The sequence below is a fragment of the Branchiostoma belcheri genome, unplaced genomic scaffold (assembly GCF_001625305.1).
Source record: "Branchiostoma belcheri isolate BF01 breed outbred unplaced genomic scaffold, Haploidv18h27 scaffold76, whole genome shotgun sequence".
In the NCBI taxonomy this organism is placed as follows: domain Eukaryota; kingdom Metazoa; phylum Chordata; class Leptocardii; order Amphioxiformes; family Branchiostomatidae; genus Branchiostoma; species Branchiostoma belcheri.
Window position 1 is genome coordinate 668,368 of NW_017804420.1, and position 24,326 is coordinate 692,693.

The 24,326-nt window shown below is 42.3% G+C and overlaps 3 protein-coding genes and 1 pseudogene across 3 annotated transcripts in view; 2 read left to right on the top strand and 2 right to left on the bottom strand.

Annotated features, from left to right (window-relative positions):
• Positions 1-2,641, top strand: part of LOC109485442 (neuropeptide FF receptor 2-like) — a 67,872-nt gene extending 65,231 nt beyond the window's left edge. The window contains exons 4-6 of the mRNA XM_019789048.1: positions 424-592; positions 1,317-1,476; positions 1,893-2,641. Coding sequence (XP_019644607.1) covers positions 424-592; positions 1,317-1,476; positions 1,893-2,350 — 787 coding nt within the window. The 3' untranslated portion in view covers positions 2,351-2,641. The remainder of the gene's footprint in view (positions 1-423; positions 593-1,316; positions 1,477-1,892) is intronic.
• A 7,516-nt stretch (positions 2,642-10,157) lies between these two features.
• LOC109485537 (hematopoietic prostaglandin D synthase-like) lies at positions 10,158-14,117 on the top strand. The gene is made up of 5 exons (XM_019789228.1): positions 10,158-10,387; positions 10,903-10,995; positions 12,040-12,152; positions 12,533-12,631; positions 13,161-14,117. The coding sequence occupies exons 1-5, from the start codon at positions 10,255-10,257 to the stop codon at positions 13,329-13,331; spliced, it is 609 nt and encodes a 202-aa protein (XP_019644787.1). The 5' UTR covers positions 10,158-10,254; the 3' UTR covers positions 13,332-14,117.
• Positions 14,118-14,241: 124 nt separating this feature from the next.
• Positions 14,242-18,512, bottom strand: LOC109485454 (hematopoietic prostaglandin D synthase-like). The gene is made up of 5 exons (XM_019789058.1): positions 18,232-18,512; positions 17,017-17,109; positions 16,373-16,488; positions 15,179-15,277; positions 14,242-14,500 (listed from the first exon to the last, which is right to left on the bottom strand). The coding sequence occupies exons 1-5, from the start codon at positions 18,368-18,370 to the stop codon at positions 14,333-14,335; spliced, it is 615 nt and encodes a 204-aa protein (XP_019644617.1). The 5' UTR covers positions 18,371-18,512; the 3' UTR covers positions 14,242-14,332.
• Positions 18,513-19,144: 632 nt separating this feature from the next.
• LOC109485453 lies at positions 19,145-22,619 on the bottom strand (annotated as a pseudogene).
• Positions 22,620-24,326: the final 1,707 nt, after the last annotated feature.

A 24,326-nucleotide genomic window follows, 5' to 3' on the forward strand; every position in this document is an offset into this window, starting at 1 on the left:
AGTAATATGTGCGTAAAGAATGGGTTTTGTGTAGTGCTACTGTGCTATACACGTTGTTTTTTTACAGTAGTATTTCTTATCCATATGAACGGTGTTCTACATCGCGGTAGCATATCTGTATGTTTCGCATTCAAACTATAGGTACGTACATTTCAAGTGCTGTAGAGAATGTTTGTTTGTCTCTGTGTGTGTGTGTGTGTGTGTGTGTGTGTGTGTGTGTGTGTGTGTGTGTGTGTGTGCGTGTGTGTGTGTGTGTGTGTCCGTGTGTGTGTGTCCCTGTGTGTGTGTCCGTGTGTGTGTGTGTGAGTGAGTACATGAAAAACTACCTAATAAACAACACCAATTTAGTTAGCATTTACAACATGATTGAAGGATCATGACGTTAACAGTATCTTCTGTGGTGATGTATCTTTTTATCTCCAGATACCTGGCCGTTGTCCACGTCCCCCAGGGTAAGATAAGCGGTCGCCAGGCGGCGCTGTCCATCGCCGCTATCTGGCTGCTGGCGGCCGCCATCAACATCCCCCAGGCAGTCGTGCTCGAAGTAGCGCCTCATGACTTCGGCGACGGGGTAACCGTTTCCGCCTGTCAGGTGAGAAGGCATGAACAAAACTAGCCTGGGTGCCATCCGCCGTAGTTTCCGCCTGCTCCCTAATGTCGCTACTCCGGATGCCAAACTAGTATCGGGCCGTTAGCCGTTTTCCTTCGGCAGCCAAGAACCCTGCACCCGCCTATCTATAAAATTACCGCTACGGGGGAGTTGAGCCCGAGGGGTTTGTCCGGCCCTATCCCTCGGGCTCCACTCCCCCGTAGCGGTAATTTAGATAGGCGGGCGTAGGGTTGTTGGCCATGGCTGCCGAAGGAAAACGGCTAACGGCCCGATACTAGTTTGGCATCCAGGGTATAATGTCGCTGGCTTCCGTGGTAGCCTGTGACATTAGGAAGCGGGCGGAAACTAAGGAGGATAGCACCCAGGCTAGAACAAACTGGACCGAAGTAGGGAAGTTTTGTACCTGCTCCTTCTACCCGAAAATTGTCCAAACTGGACCAAAGTTTAAAAAAAAATCATTTTCGAAGATGTTACCTAGAGACTAGAATACCCATTTGGGGGCTTTTTTCTACCGCGCAACGCAATGGTGAAGTCAAAAATAAGAAGAAGAGCAATTTTGATAACTAGTCTAATAACTGACTGATGACTCCAATTAATAAGGACATGTGACCATTTGGAACAGGAACGTATTGAGTCAAATTTCTAATGTGACAAAGTCTGTATCGTCCCCCGCCCCGGTTCAATGTTACATTTTGCTTGCCCGCAGGAGGAATGGCCGAGCATGAACCACCGCCGTGCCTACACCATCATGTTCTTTCTGCTGCTGTTCGTGGTGCCTATCTCCGTCATCGCCTACATGTACGTCCAGGTGGCCAACAACATCTGGTACCGGCCTGTGGCGACCTCCGTGCCGCGGAAGCTGGCAGGTACGTACCGCGTGCACACCGAGACTTATACGAGTGTTTATACAAGAACGTGTGTTTTCACATCCAACGTTTAGGTGACCGTCTGTCACCTTCCTCAGGGCAACAATGACTGGTTCTTATTGGTACTGCAGCTAGGTGTCGCTGCTGTACTATTACAGGTGCAGTCCCAAACGTAGATTGTTGTAACATGATATATTCATCAAGCACAGTAGTAGTAATAATAAACATTTTGTCGCTGCCCTAGAGAAGGTTACAGACCAAAACGTCGGATGTGAAAATTCAATAGTTTCACCTTCTTAACAGTCTCTTGCCAACCTGATGAAATAATTCACGGAAGAATCATATAATAGTTATAAATTCATGAAAGTTTTAAGTCCTGTCGGTTTCTGATCTACTCGGCTTCATGTCCACTTCAGATCCCCACGAGAAGAAGAAGACCTGGGTAGTGAAGATGCTGGTGGTGGTGGTGGTCCTGTTCTTCGTGTGCTGGCTGCCGCTCCACCTCATCACCCTCATCGGCGACTGGTCGGATCCCTACGCCAGCCACGCCGAGGTCGTCTTCGTCTACCTCTACCCGATCGCTCATTGGCTGGCCTACTTCAACAGCTGCATGAACCCGGTGGTCTACGGGTACTACAACAAGAACTTCCGGCGGCTCTGCGACTCCAAACTCGGCCGCCATGGCGGGATGGACAGGGACAAAACCAACGGAAACGTCAACGCCACGGAGAACAAGGAGAACTACCAGCTGCAGGTGATTGAGACGGGTACGGAGCAGCAGCCGACCAGACGCACCACCGTTTCCGCCATCACCATGGGAACCATGGCGTCAACACCTGACGGGACCCACGTCCACGCTGACGTAGCCGTGTAGATCACGGCTGTCCGTTAAATTTCAAACAGTACGTACCGTTAAATTTCAAACAGTACGTATATCGCACATACTTGCTCATTGCAAGTACCAAAGACAATGGCTCTGTTTGTATTATGTGAAACGAGCACTGCACGAAATGCTACCTTTTAGCAAGTAGACTCAAAATCAAACTTGAACCTCCTTGCTTTACGCATACCTTAAACCATGCGTAAAGGTATACGCGAGTGGAGAAACGAAAGCTTTACGCATTCTTTAATAATATGTGCGTTAAGTCCGGATTTTGTGTAGTGAAACGAGTGACTTCTCTGGTATAGTTCCGATTGACTTGATATGGTCGTGGACTTTTAAAAGATATTTACACAAATAAATAGTAAGGTTCCACCTATAAATAGTCACTGATAGAATTTACCTAAGCTATCATCTAGACATAGTGTGTTCATGGTAAGTAAAAATTCAAAGGTTTCATCGCGAAAGTCTTATTTGAAGTTTAACACACTCACATTTTTCTTTCCTTTTCCAAACTATTGACAATCACTTTAATGTTATTATCACTAGTAAATGTGGACAAAAATCGCCGTACGAAATCCTACCTTTAAGCATACCTTAAAGCACGCGTAAAGGAATCTGTACGCGTGTCTTATTGTGTGCGTAAAGAATTACATTTGTGTAGTGTATCAGCCTTTGACACCGAAACGTATCTTTCTTTCACATTTAAGTCCTATTTCAGTCCGTACATATCTTCTGTATTTAGACATTATAAATTAATGTGATATGATCACCAATAGAAAACTCGAAGACAATAAATAGACAAACATTAAGCCAGATGAAAAAACAACAACAATGATTCTATTGTTGATCTTTGAAACAAAAGCAGAGTACATTTATCAAATTTTTCTAGACTAGGAAAAGCCAACATGTAAAAGACAATGCAATATATTACCCCACTATTACAAATTATTGCTGGATTTACCACGAATTAAAGTCGAGAGTGTGTAAGAATATATACTGTAAATAGCTCAATCCTGTTAAAATTTCGAGTAGCCAAGAAAACAATAGATTTTTAAATAGATCGTACTGAAAGATAAAAATGTTAGAAAAGAAAAATCCGTCGTTTGGTCTTAGAGATCAACTTTAGGATGAGCAGGGTAAGTATGAAAGTGTGGTTTTACGTAGCACCAATTTCTTAAAAAAACAAAGAAGAAAACTTTTTAAAAAATACTCCAGGCGCGTTTTTGCAGGACAGTACAGAAAGGCAATCATGGTAATCTTTGAGCAGGTGTTAGCTTGTTTTCCAGGGTATCAGTATTAAGAAACAAGAGGCCAATCTTTGGTCTACATTCTCACTGTTGCTCTCAGTCGTTATTTTTTGGATTCTAGTAAAACAGTAAAGATATTTCGGTAAAGGAGGTGTATATGCGATCTATGACCTCCAACTCGCTGTGTATACATTGAGGACTTAGAACCGCTGCATGTGGAGCTAAAATTGTAGACGTGCCTATATGAGATGGAGAAGAGCTGATTCTGAAGGTGTATAGGTCTATTTACTAATGAATTGCATACTAGTAATATAGATTCTTGTCTTTGTTCAAGGTTTTCATGTTTAACTTGAACTATATAATATAGATTCTAGTTTTCGTTCATGGTTTTAATGTTTATCTTGCTGTTAACGATATTTATGTATCTTTCTGTACGTGCGTGTATATGTATGTATTTATGTATGTATGTGTGTGTGTGTGTGTGTGTGTGTGTGTATGTACATGTGTGTGTGTGACTGTGTGTGTGTGTGTGTGTGTGTGTGTGTGTTTATACGCACGTATATCTACAATGCTGAATTCTATATATATCTGCAGCATTGTGTTCAGATAAGAAAGTGGTGTAACTGATTTACCCTAAATTACTTAGTAGTAATACCCTTTTCACGATTGGTTCTCCACCAAGATTCAGTTGTTATATGTTATGTATCATTGAAAACATATGTACTGTACTTTAGTGGAGCAAAAATGTACCATAAAAGTTTTCATTCATTGAAATATACACTTGATATTTCTACAGCATATCTCACTATTTCGTAACGATATGTATGTATGTCACAGTTACTTTTCGGTTTTGGAGTAGTGTTAACAGTAACACCTAGCTTCGATTCAGCACACAGTGAACCAGTAACACTAGCTTCAGTGCACAGTGAACCAGTAACACCTAGCTTCACTGCACAGTGAACCAGTAACACCTAGCTTCAGTGCACAGTGAACCAGTAACACCTAGCTTCAGTGCACAGTGAACCAGTAACACCTAGCTTCAGTGCACAGTGAACCAGTAACACCTAGCTTCGATTCAGTACACTGCGAACCAGTAACACCTAGCTTCAGTGCACAGTGAACCAGTAACACCTAGCTTCAGTGCACAGTGAACCAGTAACACCTAGCTTCAGTGCACAGTGAACCAGTAACACCTAGCTTCAGTGCACAGTGAACCAGAAACACCTAGCTTCAGTGCACAGTGAACCAGAAACACCTAGCTTCAGTGCACTGTGAACCAGTCATCGAAACGTCTGCTATTGTTAAACAAGTGGTTGGGAATAAATGACTTTGCTATTTGATTCTGCATTTTCTTTCAGGAACATGTCGGATTGAATGACGCATAAACTATGATATATAGTGATATTGTGATACTTTGTGCCTGAACAACTGTTCGTTCTACATTCAGAAAATTAAATGGCTGTGTACATTGGCTTTTGATGTCTATCAAAACTTAACGTGAGTGCTGTGGAATAAAGATGTCTAACATTTCTCTATATCTCACGTGTCTCTTTCTTTGTGAAATTAGGGAAGGGGGTTTCTTGTAGACGTAAGTTGTGCGTTTTGAACAGATTTGGCCCTACAGCTTCAATCATACAAAATCTAAATCAATACAGGTCGTAGGGGCAGTGTTTTGTTAATACGTAGTCCACAGTGTCTATACCATGGTTTAAAAATAAAGGTGGAGCCCATCCCTCTCTTTCCACCACCTTTTACCTCCCCAAACCGAAGTACCCATTTTACACCGGAGTGAAGTGAGGAAAGTCGTCTAAAGAACCTTTCCGAAGGACAAAACGTCTTGTATGCCTTAAGAACTTGTACCTAGCCACTCTAGATAAATTGAATATTGTAAGACAGACAAAGAATACATTGAATGAATGTCTTTAAAAAACGCCTAAAAATGTGTAACCCCATTTTACAGTTCAGTCAGTGCCCACCCCTCCAATCGAATGGAACAGCCCAACGAACCGGAACGACCGATAGGACAAACGCCCGACCGAACGCATCCAAGTAAACGAAAACAAGATTAAAGGATATATCCTGAAGAACGACCGATAGGCTAAACCCGAAAAAACAGATTAGAGGAGATTCAAGCAAAACGACCGATAGAATCATACAGCCGAAAAACACACTCAATGAGCTCTGTTTATAGGAAACTTTATTTGCAAAATCATGCCCGGAGGCTAATTGCTTTTACAATCAAGTATACTAGCTACTCAGTGCAATACAATATTCATGAGAAGGAACTGTCGGTCTTATTGTTAACCTACTTACACACCTGGACACCAATTTGAATTGAGGGCCTTTAAACGACCGCTAGGACATTATGGAGGAAGCAGAGCTACCCACAGAACAGTACTATTGAGCTAGAAGGGCTGGGCAGAGAAGGTTCTAGTACTTTTGTCTGCAGCTCTCTTTCTAGAATGTAATCTCTGGAAGGCGATTTGAAAACGTCGGAACGAAAGAAGGACTGACAGAACGTAACAAGGTAACTCGGCTTTACTTCAGGCTTTTTTGAATACAGTCTTGGGGAGGGGGGCGAGGGCATTAATATTTGTTTATTTGTTTATTAGAATTCACCACAAGTACAAACATACAAGTGGAAGGGAGGACAAAACAGGTGTGTTGACACCTTTACAAGTTGTCCTCCCAACCACAACAATATAAATACAGATTACAGTACAATACAAATTACAATGTCGAACATTTGATGACATGAAATACAAATTCCTACAATAACATACAATAGTCATAAAAATGCAATACAATACACTACCATAAAATATCATTCATTATATACAATTGTAATAATATTAAAAACTACTAAGAATACTAATTTGGTAGTGGGTCCAGGCAACTCTCGTACATGCTAATTTATCCGTCTTTAAAAATGCAACGTGCAAAAAATCTTGCTCATAAAATGCCCCGCAACAACATCGGCCTATGACTTACTTGACTTAATCCTCTTCGCCCGTCCTAGAGCACAGGGCTTCAGTGAACGCTCTCCACCTCCCTCGGTCCCTTGCGATCGTCTTAACCTCGTGCCACGAGGTGTTGGCTGCTGTTAGGTCCTTCCTGACACCTCTCTTCCAGGACAACCGTGGTCTACCCCTCTTCCTTGTCCCTTGGGGGTTCCAGTCAAGGGCAGTTCTAGTGATGGATTCTGGGGGTTTCCTTAGTGTATGACCAATCCATCTCAATTTACGCCTTCTGATGGTCATCTCCATTCGCTCTTGGCCTGCTATCTCCAGAAGGTCTTGGTTACTGACCTTCCTGGGCCACCAGATCCCGAGTATGTAGCGGAGTCTCGCGTTGATGAACGTCTGGAGTTTCTTGATGTTTGCTTGTGTCAGGCCCCACGTCTCACAGCCATACAACAGGATGGACTTCACGTTTGACTCGAAGATTCGCAGTTTAGTTTTAAGAGAGATGTTCCTAGCCTTCCAGACTGGTTTTAGCTGAGCGAACGCTGCCTTAGCTTTTCCTGTGCGGGCCTCGATGTCCATTTCAGCACCACCACTGCTACTGATGACGCTTCCTAGGTAGGTGAAGTCTTTCACTATTTCCAACTCTACCCCTCTGCAGCTCACTGGTTTCGCGTTCCCTACTGTTTTAACGCGCATCTCCTTCGTCTTGGTGGCATTTACTACCAGTCCCACTCGGCCTGAATTGTCCTCCAGCTTCTTCATCTTCCCTCTCATTTGTCCGATACTGTAGCTCAAGAGGGCAAGATCGTCTGCAAAATCTAGGTCATCTAACATATTCAACAGCGTCCATTGTATCCCGGTTCTTCCCCCCTCTGCGGTTTCTCTCATAATCCAATCCAGTGCAGTGATGAACAGCAGGGGGCTTAAGAGGCACCCCTGCCTTACTCCTGTTGTCATGGTTAAAGGGTTCCGTCAGGTCACCTTCATGAGACACCGTGGGCTTGGAAGTCTGAGTAGAAGACTTTGATCATGTTGATGATCTTGGGAGGAATTCCGTAATGAGAGAGGATGTTCCATAAGGTGTTCCTGTCGACCGAATCAAACGCCTTCTCATAGTCTACAAAGACGGCATACAACTGCGAATTGAATTCCACCGACTGTTCTACTATAATCCTTAAGGTAGCAATCTGGTCGCTACATGATCTGTTGGGCCGGAAGCCTGCTTGGTTATCTCTGAGCTTCGTTTCCATTGCATTTGCTGTCCGATTAAGGATTATCCTGCAGAGCACTTTGCTAGCAATTGAAAGAAGCATTATACCGCGCCAGTTCTTGCACTGGGTCAGATCTCCCTTTTTGGGTAATTTGATGATGACTCCTTTCTTCCAGTCTAGGGGGATCTTCTCTTTCAGCCATATACTGGTGAGGAGGGGTTGTAGTGCTTCAACCGACAGCTCGCCTGCCTCTTTCCAAGCTTCTGGAGGAATACCGTCAGGTCCCGCAGCTTTCCCGCTCTTAAGTGCTGAGATGGCTTTCCTGATCTCTACTTTGGTGGGTGGTCCAGTACGTATGTCCAGCATTCCCTCAGGGGGCTCTACTTCAGGTGGATCTAACGGGGGTGTGCGATTAAGGATCTCTGTGAAATGTTCCTTCCAGCGCTCCAGTTGTTCTTCCTTTGTTGCAAGTAACTTACCCTCTTTATCTTGTACCGGTTTGTTAACCTGTCTCCGTTTGCCACTCAGAGTTTTTGTGATTTTGTAAAGGGTCTTCATATCCTGTTTTGAAGCCGCTACTTCCGCCTCCGCAGCAATGTCTGAGAACCATCTCCTTTTGTCCTTTCTACAGCTTCTTTTCACCCGTTTATCTGCTGCATTATAGGCCTTCATGGCAATAGCTTTTGGTTCCTGGTCCTACTGTTGTCGATGTCTACTTTTAAGATGCGCCTCTCTTCTACCATATCCCAAGTCTCTTGGGTCATCCATTCCTTCTTCTCCCTCTTGATCTTTCCCAGGACCTCTTCACATGTACTTGTGAAGACTTCTTTTATGGTCGACCATTCTGCTTCGATGTCATCCTCGTTTTCTTCCTCGTCATCTGAGTCATACCGTAGAGCATCGAAGCGGTTAGCTAAGGTGAGCCTGAACTCTTGTTTAGTTTCCGGGTTCTTCAGCCTCTCTACGTTGTATTTGATCGATTTCTGTACCTTCTTCCTACAGGCTGCCAGCCGAATCCTACAAGTAGCCAGGAGTAGATGGTGATCCGATCCAACATCTGCGCTCCTCTTAATTCTACAGTCCTGAAAAGTTCCACGCCACCTCCGAGAAACTGCAATATGGTCTATCTGATTTTCGACCGTTCCGTCGGGAGAACGCCAGGTCACTTTGTGGCTCTTCTTGTGGGGGAACAGAGTGCCGCCTATTACCAGGTCATTTAAGGAGCAAAAATCTACAAAAAGCTCTCCATTTTGGTTCCTCGTTCCGACTCCATGTTGTCCCATCACCCTCTCGTTCCCACTTGCTGCAGCTCCTACTTTGGCATTCATATCGCCCATGAGAATAGTGATGTCCCTCTTTTTACGCTTGGCCATAGTGGCTTGAAGCTGATCGTAAAAACTCTCTTTCTCCTCGTCACTTGCTTCATTAGTAGGTGCGTAAGCCTGTATGACAGTTGTGTCTTGACAACGCGAAGTGAATCTTGCCATGATGATTCTCTCAGATATGGGTTCCCATTCTTTCAGACTCTGTGCGCACTTCTTGGACATGAGAATCCCTACTCCCCTTGCATGCGTCGGATGCTCCTCTGGGAAACCAGAATAAATTATAGTTTCTCCGCTCTGTAACCTCGTCTTACCACTTCCCAGCCATCGCGTTTCGCTTAATCCAATCAGTTCTATGTTCAACCTCTTCATTTCTGCTACTACTTGATGAATTCTACCTGCCTGGTAAAGGGTTCTAACGTTCCATGTAGCTATGTTAGTGCGGTATTTGGGGGACAGAAGCTTCGGTCGGTTAGACGTCATGGGCTGTCCTCCTCCAGAAGTGTCGTTAGGTCTATAAACACGCCTCGTCCCGCGAGCTGATCCGCTGACAGGTTGAGACCTTTTCACTGAAGTTTTCGTAATCATTAGAAATCCGCCTGTGGGTGATTGGCCCAGGGGCTTCACGTGCACCTATTGGCCTCAGGGATAGCTGGCTGCGTTACCCTGAGTTCACCCCTGCACCACGATGAGGCACACTCTCCGAGTGTGGGGACTCTCTGCATCCCTAGGTGCTCCGACTTCGCAGGGGAACATCGGCCTATACTAATCACTAATCAGTCTAATGTAGTGCTTCTTCCCTTGGCATCCAGGTAAACAGTACTTGCTACAATGCAACTACACAAAGATGAGCACTTATTACGGATGAATAATGGCGGAATGACATCCGCAACGCCCATCTTTAGCCCAGTCTTTATAACTGATTCTTTCCGGAACAAAATGTTAGGAGATTTCCGATGAGCTAGAACGACCGCTAGAACGACCGACAGGACGTCCGGATTTTAATAACATGTCTAAATACAGGCATACTGAAACGACCGCGAGGGCGGGCCGGAAAACGTGTTTAAATAGAGGCATGGGCGCCTCTACCAGCATATCGCACCACTGCGAGCTTAATAGTGTGAGGAGCCCAGATCTCGGTACAGCACCATGCCTAGCATCAAGTATACCTACTTCGACGGGCGCGGGCTCGGCGAGGTCAACCGGGTGATCCTGGCGGCCGGCGGGATAAAGTACGAGGACGTCCGCCTGCATGAGAGCAAGTGGTCGGGGATGAAACCAAGTAAGTAAAAATATATTTCTACTTGGATATAATGCAAGATGAATTTTGAAATAACACGCTAGCAATATTACTCGATAATCTAAACACTGATGGTTGTAAAGCTTTGCTTTTATTTCTGGTAAAGTTAATTCCCACTATTTTTGCAAGTGCATCGTGCATTTTGGTTGGGGTACTTTGGGATATCAATTACTAGTAATCAACTACACAAAATTTTTTCTTTACACACATTAAAGTATGCGTAAAGAGCTCGCTTATACATTTACGCATACCTGAAGGTACGCTTAGAGGTAGGATTTCGTGCAATGTATATTATCTAAATCTAAATATTTACCTATTGTTTAAGCTTTAAAAGTATATATATATGCGTTAAGGTTTCTTTTCTTCACTTGAAGCATGCTTTAAGATATGCTTAAAGGTAGGATTAGGTACATTTGCTGGCTAATATAGACTATCTAGTTATTGTACAATTATTTGTCTACGATATGGGGAATAAAGAAGGAACTTTTCTTTTCCAGCAACCCCGATGGGAGAGCTCCCCCTGCTGGAAGTTGACGGAACGACAATCTGTCAGAGTAACAGCATCGCTCGGTACATCGCCAGAGAAGCAGGTACGGCATGTGCATGAAGTTAGCATGAACGCTAATCTGTGTTGGTGGTTAGGCCACACCGCCTTAATGTTATGGATGACATCCTCTGAAGACCCCCAAACTAGTGCGCGCGGGCGAATAAAAAAATTCCGGCCAAAAATAAAGATGCTACTAAACCACAGGCAGTACTTAGCCACGTATACAACAAGCGCGGCACATGCCGACTTTTTGCGGAATTTATGAATCGGTACTGTACGTATGTATTGAGTTCGTGAGTCGTAGAGCTTCGGTAGCCTGGGTGCCCGGCTCCGTATTGTTGCTAACTACCATGGACTACCCAGGCCTAGAGCCAGGCCAGAGCCTCGGAGAACGTGATCTTTTTTCTTTTTTTTTGTGTGTTTAGAACAGGCAAAATCAATGCGCGCGCGGATGTCATTCATAAAATTAAGTCGGTGTGACCTTAACATAACAAACTGAGCTAAACTGCAACCAAACACAAGGACGTTTGACTGCATGGATTTTCAGCTGTCCACGCTGACATTTCTTTGCTGTGTTGAAATCCAGATAGTTTTTCGTCATGATTGACATACTTGAAGAGTTTGAAATAGCCCCAAAACAAGCTACGTGAGGAATTTCTTTGCTACGGCCAATAAATAGCTAGAACCAACCTAGGATACGAATTTCCGTCAGTGACATCGCATTTTTGCCTCAGATATCAGTATGCTATGGGATAGGTTGCAACTTAAAACATTGAAAATTAATTCTTACTCAAACACATTCACATACATGTACTACTAGTATATGGTGACAGGAGCAGAGTAGACCATGAAATTGCAACATTATGTAACCCAACACCAGTCACCATGGTGACAGACGTCAGCAAATTATGTCATTGGTCAGGTCAGAGGTTACTGTTTGAAGAAGAAGAAGAAGAAGAAGAAGAGGAAGAAACTGAGCAAAAACAATATGTTTTCCTTCGTTAAACATAAATATGACTTTAAAACTTCGGTTTTACTCCGCTGAAATCGCTTTGGGTGCCTTTAATAAACAACATAACTGTTCCAGGGCTGGCGGGAAAGAGTTCGCTGGAGCAGGCCAAGGTGGACATGATCATGGAGGGGGCGAGGTCCCTGTTTGACAAGGCCGCACAAATCTTCATCCTACCCGAAGCAGAAAAGGTAACAGTCCAAATCAAGCTTTACAAATGCTGACACAGGTTAATGTTTTTATATGCTTAACGTTACCTTCACAAAAGGAAAACATTGCTTTTGCTCTATTTCTTTTTCCTCTTCTCCAAACAAATGTGGTTAATGAACATTACCAGACGTCTGTCACCATGGTAACCGCTGCTGCAGCAGACACTACGTGGTGTTGCATTGGATTACATTTATGTAGCAAGACAGTGTTGGAAGGACTGGCCACTATATACATGTAGGGGGTGTTTCACTTTGAGTAGAAATACATAGAGCAGTAGTTAGGCAAAACCACGTAAACTTCAACATTATCTGCTGAATGAAAATGTTAATTTTCTAAATGACTGACATGTTTGTTTCCACAGGCGGTGAGGAAGAAGAAGCTCGAGGAAAAGGAAGCCCCAGAGTTGTTGGAGTACCTGAACAAACTGGCGAGCGGCAAGGGGTATTTTGTCGGCGATCAGGTACGTGTGCCTCTTCTATTCTATTTTGCTATATTCTATTCTATTCTATTCTATTCTATTCTATCCTATTCTATTCTATTCTATTCCATTATATTCCATTATATTCCATTATATTCTATATGTATTCCAGTCAATCCCTTTATATTGAAAATTGTATGACAGGATATAACATATTACATATATTACGGTTACCCATTGAACGATAGCTTTTAATGCTTAGTTGCTGAGTAGCAACGTAGACAGACTTTCAACTTGGCAATATTTGATATTTGTGACTGAAATCACAAATATCAGTCACTTGTTATGTCAGTCATTCTGCGAATGTGGTAAATCTTAATAAACAACACCTTTGACCCAGTGTTGACGTCACCCTTTAGAAAAGTCATGTGACAAGCCTCACTGGGTCAGTCTACTGAGGAAGACCAGAGTGACTGGTCGAAAGCTCTAGGTGAAAACATTAACCTTTTGTGTTACTGTTGGAACAAAAGCTATACCTTTAAACACAAAAACGTTTGTTGTTTTGTACCAGTTGACAGCGGCTGACATCGCCCTCTACGTCAACTATGAGTCCGTGGGGTCCCTGACGATCGCCCTGCCCAGTCTGGACAAGTATCCCAACCTCAAGAAGGTGGCCGACAATGTCAAGACCAACCCTGGTATCGCCAATTGGCTGAAGGAGCGCCCAGTGACCACCTACTGACCATCATCTTTGACCACTGGCGCAATCTCCTACCTAGCTCATATGTCAATGTAGATACCACGTAAGGTATTCACTGCACGAAATCCTACATTTAAGCAAACCTGAAAGTATGCGTAAAGGTATACCTAAGTAAAGAAACGTAATCTTTAAGCGTACTTGAATGTGTGCGTTAAGAATGCGTTATCTTTGTGTAACGATTGTGAACTTTTGAACTTGTTGTGATCTGATGTTCTTCCTACTGTTTATCTATAGAAAACGACGCACAAGACAGACATTTGATTCGGTCAATTTTGCCTTGCCTTTAAAATCACATGCTAGCACATTACGATCGGAACGTGGCTACAAGTTATCTTTGTCATGTAAACTCGGGTCAGACTTATAACATCGACTTACTTCATAGATAAAACCTTTCACGAAAAACTTGCCATCGTGACTACTTGCAATGCTGTGTTTTGTGTATTGTCCAATTTGTAGATGTGGAGTTAACGTTGTTACTGTTGTTTTCCTTTGTTTGACACTTGTATTTTGTGAGTTTTGTCATGTCTCAGTATGGTTTACAATAAAGTCACCCAAGGAGATTGTAATAAAGGCATTTTGTGTTATGTATTTAATTCGGGGGTATCAACTTGAACCATATGTATGTATTTAATTACATGGTACATGTATTAAACTTGAACAACTGCAATTAACACGATTATTTTGCTGATGTTTTAAACACAGTAATAAACATACCAAATAATGCTAAGAAACATTCTTAACCATTATTAGCATTGCATAATGTATCAATACATTCATTACATAATCTATCATCAATATACATGTATTAACTGTTAACTTTCTTTTTTTGTACAATGTTAACCATTGGAATGATTGATTGAAAATCAACTCGGTATGTCCTAGTAATTAAGAACGATCCAGCACCGCCCCAACTATTAAGGTGCTAAACTTGTACTTATAGGAAAGAAGAAATGGTGATAGTAATTTCTTGCTGTGGTGCGAATTTAAAACGGCGTCTCTGGCCGTTCCTTCAGCCACTTGGCTATCCCAGGGTTGGAGGTCACGTGATCCATGACCTTCTTCAGTCCGGAAAACTGGTCCATACTCGGCAGTTTGAAGTAGCGTCCCACTAAATCCGTCGTGTTGAAGAAGGTAATATCAGCCAACGTCAGCTGAAAAACATATAAGAAATACATGTAAGAAGGTTAACAGGTACTAGGTAAGCCACGAGACAAGCTTCACTGGGTCAGTCTACTGAGGAAGACCATAGTGACTGGTCGAAAGCTGTAGGTGAGAGAATTTTTTTGTGTTGGACCAAAAGTTTTATCTTTAAACATGTATATATATAACTACCAACACAGATGAACTTTCATGATAGGTACTAGGTAAGACTGCGCATGCACAGATGACATCCGTAGCAGACTCCAGATCTAATGCCACAGGGAAAAAAACAAACAAACAAGGCGGGCCAATAAAAACAAAATTCTTACATTTTTAAAATTTTGACTCAATTATTGTACAAATGATTTTGATTCAGTGGGAACATCACAGCCACCATCCCATATCACTGCATCAAAATAAAAGACAAAACATTAAATCAGAGTGTTCTTGTCTCCTCTCTTCATAGTTATCTGCCATCCACCTTCCGGCATGGCAATAGGCACCTTTGCCCATTTTCGGCATGTTGACTGTCAGAGGGCAACAATTTTTTTTTTCAAAACCAGGCGAAACTAATGCGCGCGCTGATGTCATCCATAAAAATCACTTGCTGTGGCCTTATATTAATAAAAAGTATTTCAAATACGGCATAGTTCGGTATGATTGTCTGCCGATTTAAGCAATGTTTGTACCTCATTACCAACGAAGTGCCCGCTGTCACCGACCAGCTTGTTCAAGCAGGTATAGAACTGGGGTAGGAACGTCTCCTCGTATTCTTTCTTCTTTTCAGCCTGTTACAACATACATGTATGTTGCGGAAAAGTATTGAAAAAGAATAAAAACAGAGTACGTGCATGAAAACAATGATCGATCTTATAAAGTATTTCGTGACAAAACAAACAAATATAATTGGTTTAAGCTAACCCGTATTTAAATATGTTTACCATGATCGCAGAAGGAAAAGATATTGTTTTGCCCTGTTTCTTCTTCCTCTTCTTTTTCTCCAAACAAACAAGGTCAATGACCTGAACCAGACCTCTGTTACCATGGTCACCGGTGTTGGGTTACATCATGTTGCAATTTTATAGCAGGAAGGATTTAGGCTCCTGTCTGACCATATATATGAATGTGTTTGAATAAGAATTAACAGAGCAGACCATATGCAAAGGTAAACATTATGCATTTGCTTTGGAAATGTTACCTTTCTAGTTTCATATGTTTGTACATGTGTGAGGTCTTATGGCGAATATACAATTAAAGTGATAAAATGCTATCACGAAGCAAGTTCAAACTGTAATTTCACCAGAAAATTTTACTTACTCAAATTTTCGACTGTGCAACTCCGGTCCTTGTCAAGGAATAAGTAATCTACCACTTCTGTGACGTCACTTTATGCAGATGACACACGTGACTCGTTGAGTAGTGGGTCATAGGAGCACATCGGCAGAACGTACTGCGCCTGCGCAGAACCCTGTATTTTCATTATTTTCGGTGGATTTTGGGTCAATGTTGCATCAGAATTTTGCCTGTTGCTAAGGATATCTTTTCCTACATAACGTTTGGAAACTACAGACGGGATGTTAACCTTATATGCGCGCGTACGACCTTCTATGAGAAGTTCTGTCGAAGTGCTTTGTACAATACATTACGGGTTTCGCGCAGGTGCAGTGCGTTCTGCCGACGTGCTGGTCATAGGTTACCAAAAGTCTGCCCCCCCCCCTGGTTTTCACAGAAGTGTTGAATTGTTAATTCCTTGATAAAGACTGGAGTTGTACAGTCAAAACTTTGGGTAAGTCAAACATCTTGCATTGGAAATTACAGCTTAAACATCCTTCATAATCATGGCTAAGACGAACGTATTGCTATAAACAAGGGCTTGTTGTAACTTTTTTTTCTTCGTCTTTCTCCCAGTGTGTGGCATTGCCCTTCTTCCCCACGTCTTCCATCCCGTCCATAATCATGTCCACACGAGCCTGGTCCAGGGGCGTCTTACCGGCCAATCCTACATGGTACATAGGTAGTAAAATCAATCAATCAATCAATCATTAAATCTGCATATGTAACATTAGGTCATGTTGATTTGATTATATGGATGGCATCCGCGCGCGCATGAATTTTCGGCCGTTTCCAAAAAAAAGTTTTCAACCATACTGTAAATCGTACAAAACAGTTGCAAAATGATCAAATATACACCGTAGGTTAAAATCATTGGAAAACTATACCAATGTCGTAGAATACCAAAATCAAACGAAAAAAAGACGAAAATGTAAAGAAATGAATTTGACGACTAGATTATTCGCCAAACCATACTTTTTTTTGGCCAAACTTTTTTTATTCGCACGCTCGCATCAGTTTTGGGGTTCCCAGAGGATGTCATCCATGTAATTAAATCAACATAGCCTTAGGATGATACAAAAGGTCAATTTACCTGTTATTTCATTACAAAGTAATCAACGCTACTCCATTGCAAACAAATGTGTCATTCAGAAAAACAATTTGCGACTGTCCTATGCAATCACTGATCACATACCTGCTACTTTGGCGACGTAACGCGCGATGCTGTTACTCTGACACAACATCGTCCCGTCCACCTCCAGGATCGGAACTTGGCCCATTGGAGTCTCTACAAACACATCAAACAGCATGAACGTCTAAACTATACCCTGAATGTACTGGGTTTAAAGTTGTTTTAATGGTTCTTCTCAGAGTTGTACATACACAGTTTCTGTATCTGTATAGCCGGTATAACCGCCTTTCGTTCGGCGTAACACACCAGCTTCGCAGGCACGCGACGCGGCGGCAGCTGGCTACATTACACCGATCGACTTGTTACACCTAACCCTTGAACTTCTAACTCTAGACATTGTTTAAAGCTATCTAATGACAATGCCCCTACTGTACTTGGTGACAGCGAGTTCCACTCTGCGATAGTTCTAGGAAAGAATGAATTCTTGAACACCTCAATCCTTGGTTGATAACTCTGGTATTTGAAGGCATGGCTATTTCATTTGTTTGTTTTTCGTCCTTTGCTAATATTGTGTGCCTCAGAGACCAAAGTTTTGGCTCAACAGTAAAGGATATCCTACCTAAAATACAAACAAAGCAACGGTATTGGCGTGATGAATACAAAGGCATTAATTTCACCTGTGCTGGGCGTGGTATGTGTTTACTTTGGGACAAGGTTGCGCCCTAGCGCCCTGTCGGTCGTTCAATTGGCTGCAATATTCTCAATCCCGCTAAACGGCGCATTTATCAAAATGAAGCGAAAGGCATGAACTCTGTGACTTTTCTTGACAATAAAAAAAGAAATATAATCCACCTTTCAAAGTCTGAAGAACAACAACAATATCGCTCAAGTTACCACGTCCCCTTTTGTTTGCATTACATATGCCACGCCCCTTTCGCCACTCTTTTGAACTCGCAGGCAACTGCGATTCCTAACATCAGAAACTGCATATTATATACATGCCAAGAACAATTACAGTGGCTTCCAATTTTTTTCCGGATAAAGAAAAAAATCACAGATACTAGTGTGTGTAAGGTACCGTACAGCTACACGGAGGGTGTGACTTATAATCTCCAAGCAGATCTTTCGGTTGGGTGGCAAAAGACCGTATCTATTGGCCATCCTGTATCCATTGGCCGTCCTGTATCCATTTCCCAACCGAAATGGCTAATGGACACTCCTCTGGCCAATGGATACTGTCTTGCCACCGAAAGATCTGCTTGGAGATTAGTGACTTACTCGGTTTGAACTCGGGCCATTGCTCTTCGGGCTTCTCAATCCGGACGTCTTCGTACTCTATCCCGGCTGCCGCGAACACCAGCCGGACTATCTCAGCAGTGCCCCGTCCGTTGAAGTAAGTCAGTTTGTAGGCTGGCATTTTGTGTTCAACTTCTAGTATCGTAACTGTCTTTGGAAATGTATCCTTACGTAAAATGTAACGCTGACTGTCACGAAATTCAGTCGCGTAATGTTACCACTACTTCGGCGGGAAGTGAACAGGAAGTGACCTTTAGCATCACTTCCAGGTCGAGTCGAGGGCATCGTTCAAGGTCGTTGGTCTTTAGCTGAATTTCCAAGCAGATGGCGGGAGTAGATAGTTGTATAAATGCAACAGTAATACCAGCGTTTGATAATCGTTACTTTTATTCTAATCTGGCCTAGTTTTTTGTCAGGATTTATGTCAGAAAAATTGGGTTAACTACTAGACAACTGGAGATTGTTTATATGTTACCTCTATGAAACGGAGGTGTTTTCAGTGTGTCTGTTTGTCTGTGTATCTATATTATGTACCGCATGTAACATGTATTCAGTTAACTTGTTTCTTCCACGCATTTCTTGAGGTATTTAATATCTTGGTGAAGTCAGTAAAACGACTACAGAATTCGAAGCTAAGTTAAAGCCTTTTCAATAACTTTATATATATATAACGTTATACATATTATAAGAAGTATAAACCGTGATAATAGCCTAATGTATAATTGGGAGTAAATCCTGGTAGTAGTTATAGCACAGATAGACACTCCCAGGTAACGTTAGATTTGAACCATCGATATCTTTAAGAGGCATGAATAATATTCCTTTAAAACTCTTGAAGCTGGGGAGTATTTTCTAAATCTATTTACACGTAAAGGACACCAGATAAAGATTTCCCTTTTCAAAGTTTATTTCAAAGTTTATTGAGTAATAACACCACTGACATTCAGTCATTGCCTGTTGTATGCAGTAAACCCTAAACCCAAAACTTCGTGAAAGCAGTGACAGCTAACTCCTATGGTGCATTCAGTATCTAATTTCATTTTACTGGCCCAACGACCAAGGGGTATTTCAAATGAATATATACATGTAGTCTTTAGGACTGCAGTAATATATTCTCTCCGCCAGGGTGCGCTGCTTGTATATACTGTATGATGACAGTAACAATGAACAGGTAAAAGAGATATGACGTCCTGACTACCACATTGTCTCTGGGCGTTCTTGGATCCACTTGGCGATCTTGGAGTTGGCCTTGACGTTCTCGACCACTTTCTTCAGCCTAGGGAACTTCTCAAAACTGGGCAGGGTCATGAAGTCCTTGATAGCTTCATAGTTAGCGTAGAAGGCGATATCAGCTGCTGTCAACTGAAATAATACAGCAAAGCCTTTTTCATGCAAACGCTTTATCTAAAGGGTACGGAAGACCATAGCCTAGGTACAATTAGTATTTTTTTCTTCAGTGTGTACTTCGAGTTTCTATGAGTACTTTGAGGTTCTATGAGTATACTTCGAGTTTCTATGAGTACTTCGAATTTCTATGAGTACTTCGAGTTTCTATGAGTACTTAAAGTTTCTATGAGTACTTCCAGTTTCTATGGATACTTGGTTGAACATCAGAAGAGTATAATTTTATCTAAATGTCTTTGTTCATTAAATAATACCTATCCCTTCTTATTATTCTCAGTATGAATCGTATGAATTTCAGTGTCATTATATTGGTTTGATGTCCTCTTTAAATTTACTTACCCGATCGCTGACAAAATATCCCTTCTCGCCAGCGAGCTTTTCCATGTCGGCGAAAAATTTCGGGGCGAAGTTTTCCTCGAAATCCTTTTTCTTCTCCGCCTGTAAGAATAAACATACGGGATGGAGGCATTGTTATTTGTAGATTTTTTGTGTGGAATGTTGTTTATCTATCTGTTTGAAGAGCCGTGCTGTCAAACTGTAGCGGTTCAACCAATGAGAAATCGGTTGAGAAACCAATTTTAAAGCCCCGCCCACTTCTACGTCAAAAACGTAGCAGTGCAATTATGCAGCTACTCCCATTGGTTGAATCGCTGATTGCCATTCTCTCATTGGTTAACTGCTAATCGTCGCTTCGTTACCTTTTTCGCCTCGTCCCCCTCGCCCATCATGATATCTCCAGCCTTCTGGAACAAAGGCACCGCCCCCTCCATAATCATGTCCACCTTCGCCTGGTCTAGGGACGTCTTTCCAGCCAAGCCTGGGCAGTGAAAATGGTTTAAATTGTTCATTTTCTATTTGGTGCGATAACTCGGTTAGGAATCAGCAGTTTTAAATTGACCAAAAGAAACATGCAGACATTATTATGTAGCCCCTGACCAATGGTTTTGCCAAAATTTTGTCCAAAGCAAATTGAAGCTGAATTTTACTTAGTCATGGAACTTGATCTAGATATGATGATCTATTCGAATGCCTCAAATCAAGTACAACAGACTTCAAGAGACTATAACTATCTCTTCCTACTAACCTGTCTCTCTGGCGAGGAACCTTGCAACACTGTTACTCTGACACAGCATCGCTCCGTCCACTTCCATGATGGGCAGCTGTCCGAACGGCGTTTCTGGAATATAAAAGTTCATCTTTAAGCACCCAGCATGTTTATAAGCACGTTTACTTCTACCTAGTGCTAGACAGGTTCACTTATTGAAACTTATGCCACTGTCTGACACGCACGCCGCATATATTCTTTATTATTTGGTCATGGAATATGATCATTTTCTATTATTCATTTGGCTGAAGATACGGTCAAGGTTATCCAACTAGCACAGGGCTATTATCAAGGGGGAACTTTTATTTATGAAGATTTACCACATTTGTGGAAGGATTGACATAACAGGTGACTATCACCTCTTCAAAGATGCCAACCCCGAGACAAGACTGTAAGGTTTGAACCACTCACACCGGGAAGGTCCCCTACTCTTTTCGATAAGTGCGATAGGTTCTTTAACGTGCGTGGGGTGTGGCTCTCCCAAACACGGGACCTCCATTTAACGTCCTATCCGAGGGACGTCCCTAACCAAAGCTAGGTACTCATTTTCACCTGAGTGAAATGAGGAAATTCGTGTAAAGTACCTTTCCCAAGGGTACAACGTGTTCGGACTTGTTCGGGTCTTTGATGCTTATACAAGACAGGGGTTCGCCAGGCCTCCGTCCGAATGATTTGTTGTGAATCAAGAACTGTATACGTACAATTTGGACCATCGCACAGTGACGACGCACACCTGGGCATGCCTACTCTTTTTTAAAAGGTGTGGTGGGGTGTGGCTCTCCCCAAACATATGGGACCTCCATTTGACGTCCTATCCAAGGGACGTCCCTAACCGTAGCTAGGTACTCAATTTCACCTAAGTGAAGTAAGGAAGGTCATGTGAACTGACTTTCCCAAGGGCAGAGCGTCGTGGCATGTTAAACCCAGGACCTGTGGGTTCTCGGCCAAATGCCCTACGCATGTATTTTTCTAGTGGGGACAGGACGGCCCGGGGCATGTATTATAAATTTAGACCCGCTTACAGCTGCCTTGTCATTGAAAGCCACTCGGATTCCGGTCGGTATTTGTCTTTATGTTTAGTAAGTCTTGCGTGCGGATAAACGCCCCTCTTGCTGTGAACTAGATTAGAAACTCTCATTCAAACTGTGACCTCGTCATTCTTTCGACTATTGTTAGAATCTAAACTTGTTAGACTTCTAAAATTATGGACGTCGAGTTGCAATAGAAGTTGCTGTGGTATTTTTTGAGACACAAACAAAGAAGGTTTTTATGAAAAATGTTAAACTGTTCTACAACTCTTTCTTCTTCTGGAATGCACATACTTCATCTCAAAACAAAGTTACGAATGTTTACTTAGTTGAAGCAAATATTTTTAACCTTCTTGGCAATGGCTACGATGCTTGTTCGCATTCCATCTTTATCACATTCAACAATAATGAAAATGAAATATTTAGAAAAACGCCTTGTACCATTTTCGAATTTGGACTTCCTTTCCACAACAAAAGCGCTACTCATCTACAAAAAATGTCATTAAGATCTATTCACAGCTTCTCGAGTTATGCTGCTGTTGACACACATACAGACCCACACTGCACCATGACACAGCAAAAAGATAACCTTTCTGTCGAAGGTAAAAATTATAGTGTTAATTTAGAAAAAAAAAAAGAAATCTTACTCGGTTGAAAGCCGGGCCACTCCTCCTGAGGTAGCCGGTTGTCCTCGTACTCAATCCCGCCTGCCGCCAGCAGCAGCCGGTCGGCACAGCTCCGCACGGCCCCGGCCGTCAAAGTACGTCAGTTTGTAGCTCGGCATGGTCCTTCTGGCTCTTTCTTTCCGTTCTTCTGTGGTCCGTACGTGATTGTCTTCTGTCGATTCTTCGGTCCACAGCCCTTTAAATCCTTCTCCGGTTGCGCCCTATCGGTCGTTCCCGGAGGCGGTCTTTTCAAACAGGTGGTTTCACATTCAACCTGTCGGTCGTTCCGCCCAAGGTCTCCTCAAACAAGCGCTATGATTGGTTCTGTCGGTCGTTCCGCCGGCGGCCAAATCAAACAAGTTTTTTGATTGGTTGCTCCGTCCTAAAGCTGGGACGAAACGTGAAGAAGAGTCCCGTGTTGGGACGTACCATCTAAAAGTTGGGGTTAGGGGTGTGTGTAGGATGCTGTTTCTGCCGTATGTATATGCTTGTATTCAAACAAAAACGAAATGTCTTGGAGAGGTAACGCATAACCTAGTGGTTTTCGACGTATTCATGGGAATTACAAAATGTATATTCAAAAGGTGGTTAAAACTCGCGTAAATGTAAAACGAGACGACACACCACACATCTACTTGGACGAACACACCAAATACACTCAATGGTGTACGACGGTAGAACTTGCTGTGTTTGCGCGAAGCCCACATTATTTTCCAGATTTCGTTGGATGTTTGGTCGACGCTGCATCAGAATTTTACGAATTTCATCTTTTCCTACATAACATTTGAGAACTATAGATTGAATGCCATCCTCACAATATGGCCCGGCAGCTAGTTTTACTCTCAAATTTTAGGTGAAAACCTCATTGATCATGTAAACTGTGTCCTCATTGGCATAGTCCGCATTTTATTGTGTACATCTCTACCTAAGCTACCTAAATGCTGTAGGAAATCATGAAAACCCGTATTTCCTTTCATGACTGATTTGCTAAAAAAATTCCAGGAAAATGCCTCCGCAAATTTAAAAAAGCTGCTAGGGAAACATGTCTTCACTACTTTTTCCTCGCATGCGGATTCCACACACGAATCCATGGCCATATATCATCACCAAAGAGAAGTAAGTGCCTTGTATATCTAGCTAATAGTGTTTTATTCTCTCGATAAGTAAGTTATGGGCAGTTAATGTTTATATTGCTAGGGTATCTCAATCGTTAATCCATGCTTAAATGATATTCATAACAGCTAAATTGGTAGGATAATAATGAGATAATCACGGCTGGCACGAATGGTGCTTGTCTATTGGCCTATTGGTAATCCAATAACAACTTGATTACTAAATTCAAATGTTGCTCAAATTGAACAGGTGGCACCTCCATCTGCGTGAAGCACGTTGTTCCAAGATGGCGGGTGTGCATGGCAGGGGAAAGAACGCTCCGGAAAATTCAGCGTAGGAAGACGCCCCATGTCCGCTTTGGGAGGTAAGTTATGCTTAACATTGTCTCAAATCCTCTCCGGACTACTGTAGATAAATGTTCTGGAAATAAACTGAAGCAAAGACACAGAATTTCGAAAAAAAACTTGCGGCAACTGTTTCACTGGGTTTTATGTTGCACTGTGTCAATCAACCGCTAGGAGCGCTGTTGTGTGGGTCCAATGAATTCGAATGCACCGCCTTGGAACAGGGGAATGAAGAGGTTTTGCTCTATATTCATAAATATCTTCCAAATTTAACTTTATTAGCTAGAGTATATTCGTTAAGATTATTGCCATTATAATTTTTAAATTATTGAATTTTTAAGTGCTTCATCCACTTGAAGTTTCCAAAACAAGTTTTGATGTGTCTAGATAATCAAATTTAATAACGTAGATTTGATTG

What these genes read in the sequence shown, in the direction of transcription:
- LOC109485454 (XM_019789058.1), bottom strand. Translation starts at nt 18,370, where the DNA reads ATGCCAGCCTACAAACTGACTTACTTCAACGGACGGGGCACTGCTGAG. An exon ending in ATGGCCCGAGTTCAAACCGA is followed by an intron (nt 17,110 to 18,231) that starts GTAAGTCACTAA and finishes ATGTGTTTGTAG; the next exon opens with AGACTCCAATGGGCCAAGTT. An exon ending in AGAAAGACGAAGAAAAAAAA is followed by an intron (nt 15,278 to 16,372) that starts GTTACAACAAGC and finishes ATGTTGTAACAG; the next exon opens with GCTGAAAAGAAGAAAGAATA.
- LOC109485537 (XM_019789228.1), top strand. Translation starts at nt 10,255, where the DNA reads ATGCCTAGCATCAAGTATACCTACTTCGACGGGCGCGGGCTCGGCGAG. An exon ending in GTGGTCGGGGATGAAACCAA is followed by an intron (nt 10,388 to 10,902) that starts GTAAGTAAAAAT and finishes TTTCTTTTCCAG; the next exon opens with CAACCCCGATGGGAGAGCTC. An exon ending in TCCTACCCGAAGCAGAAAAG is followed by an intron (nt 12,153 to 12,532) that starts GTAACAGTCCAA and finishes TTGTTTCCACAG; the next exon opens with GCGGTGAGGAAGAAGAAGCT.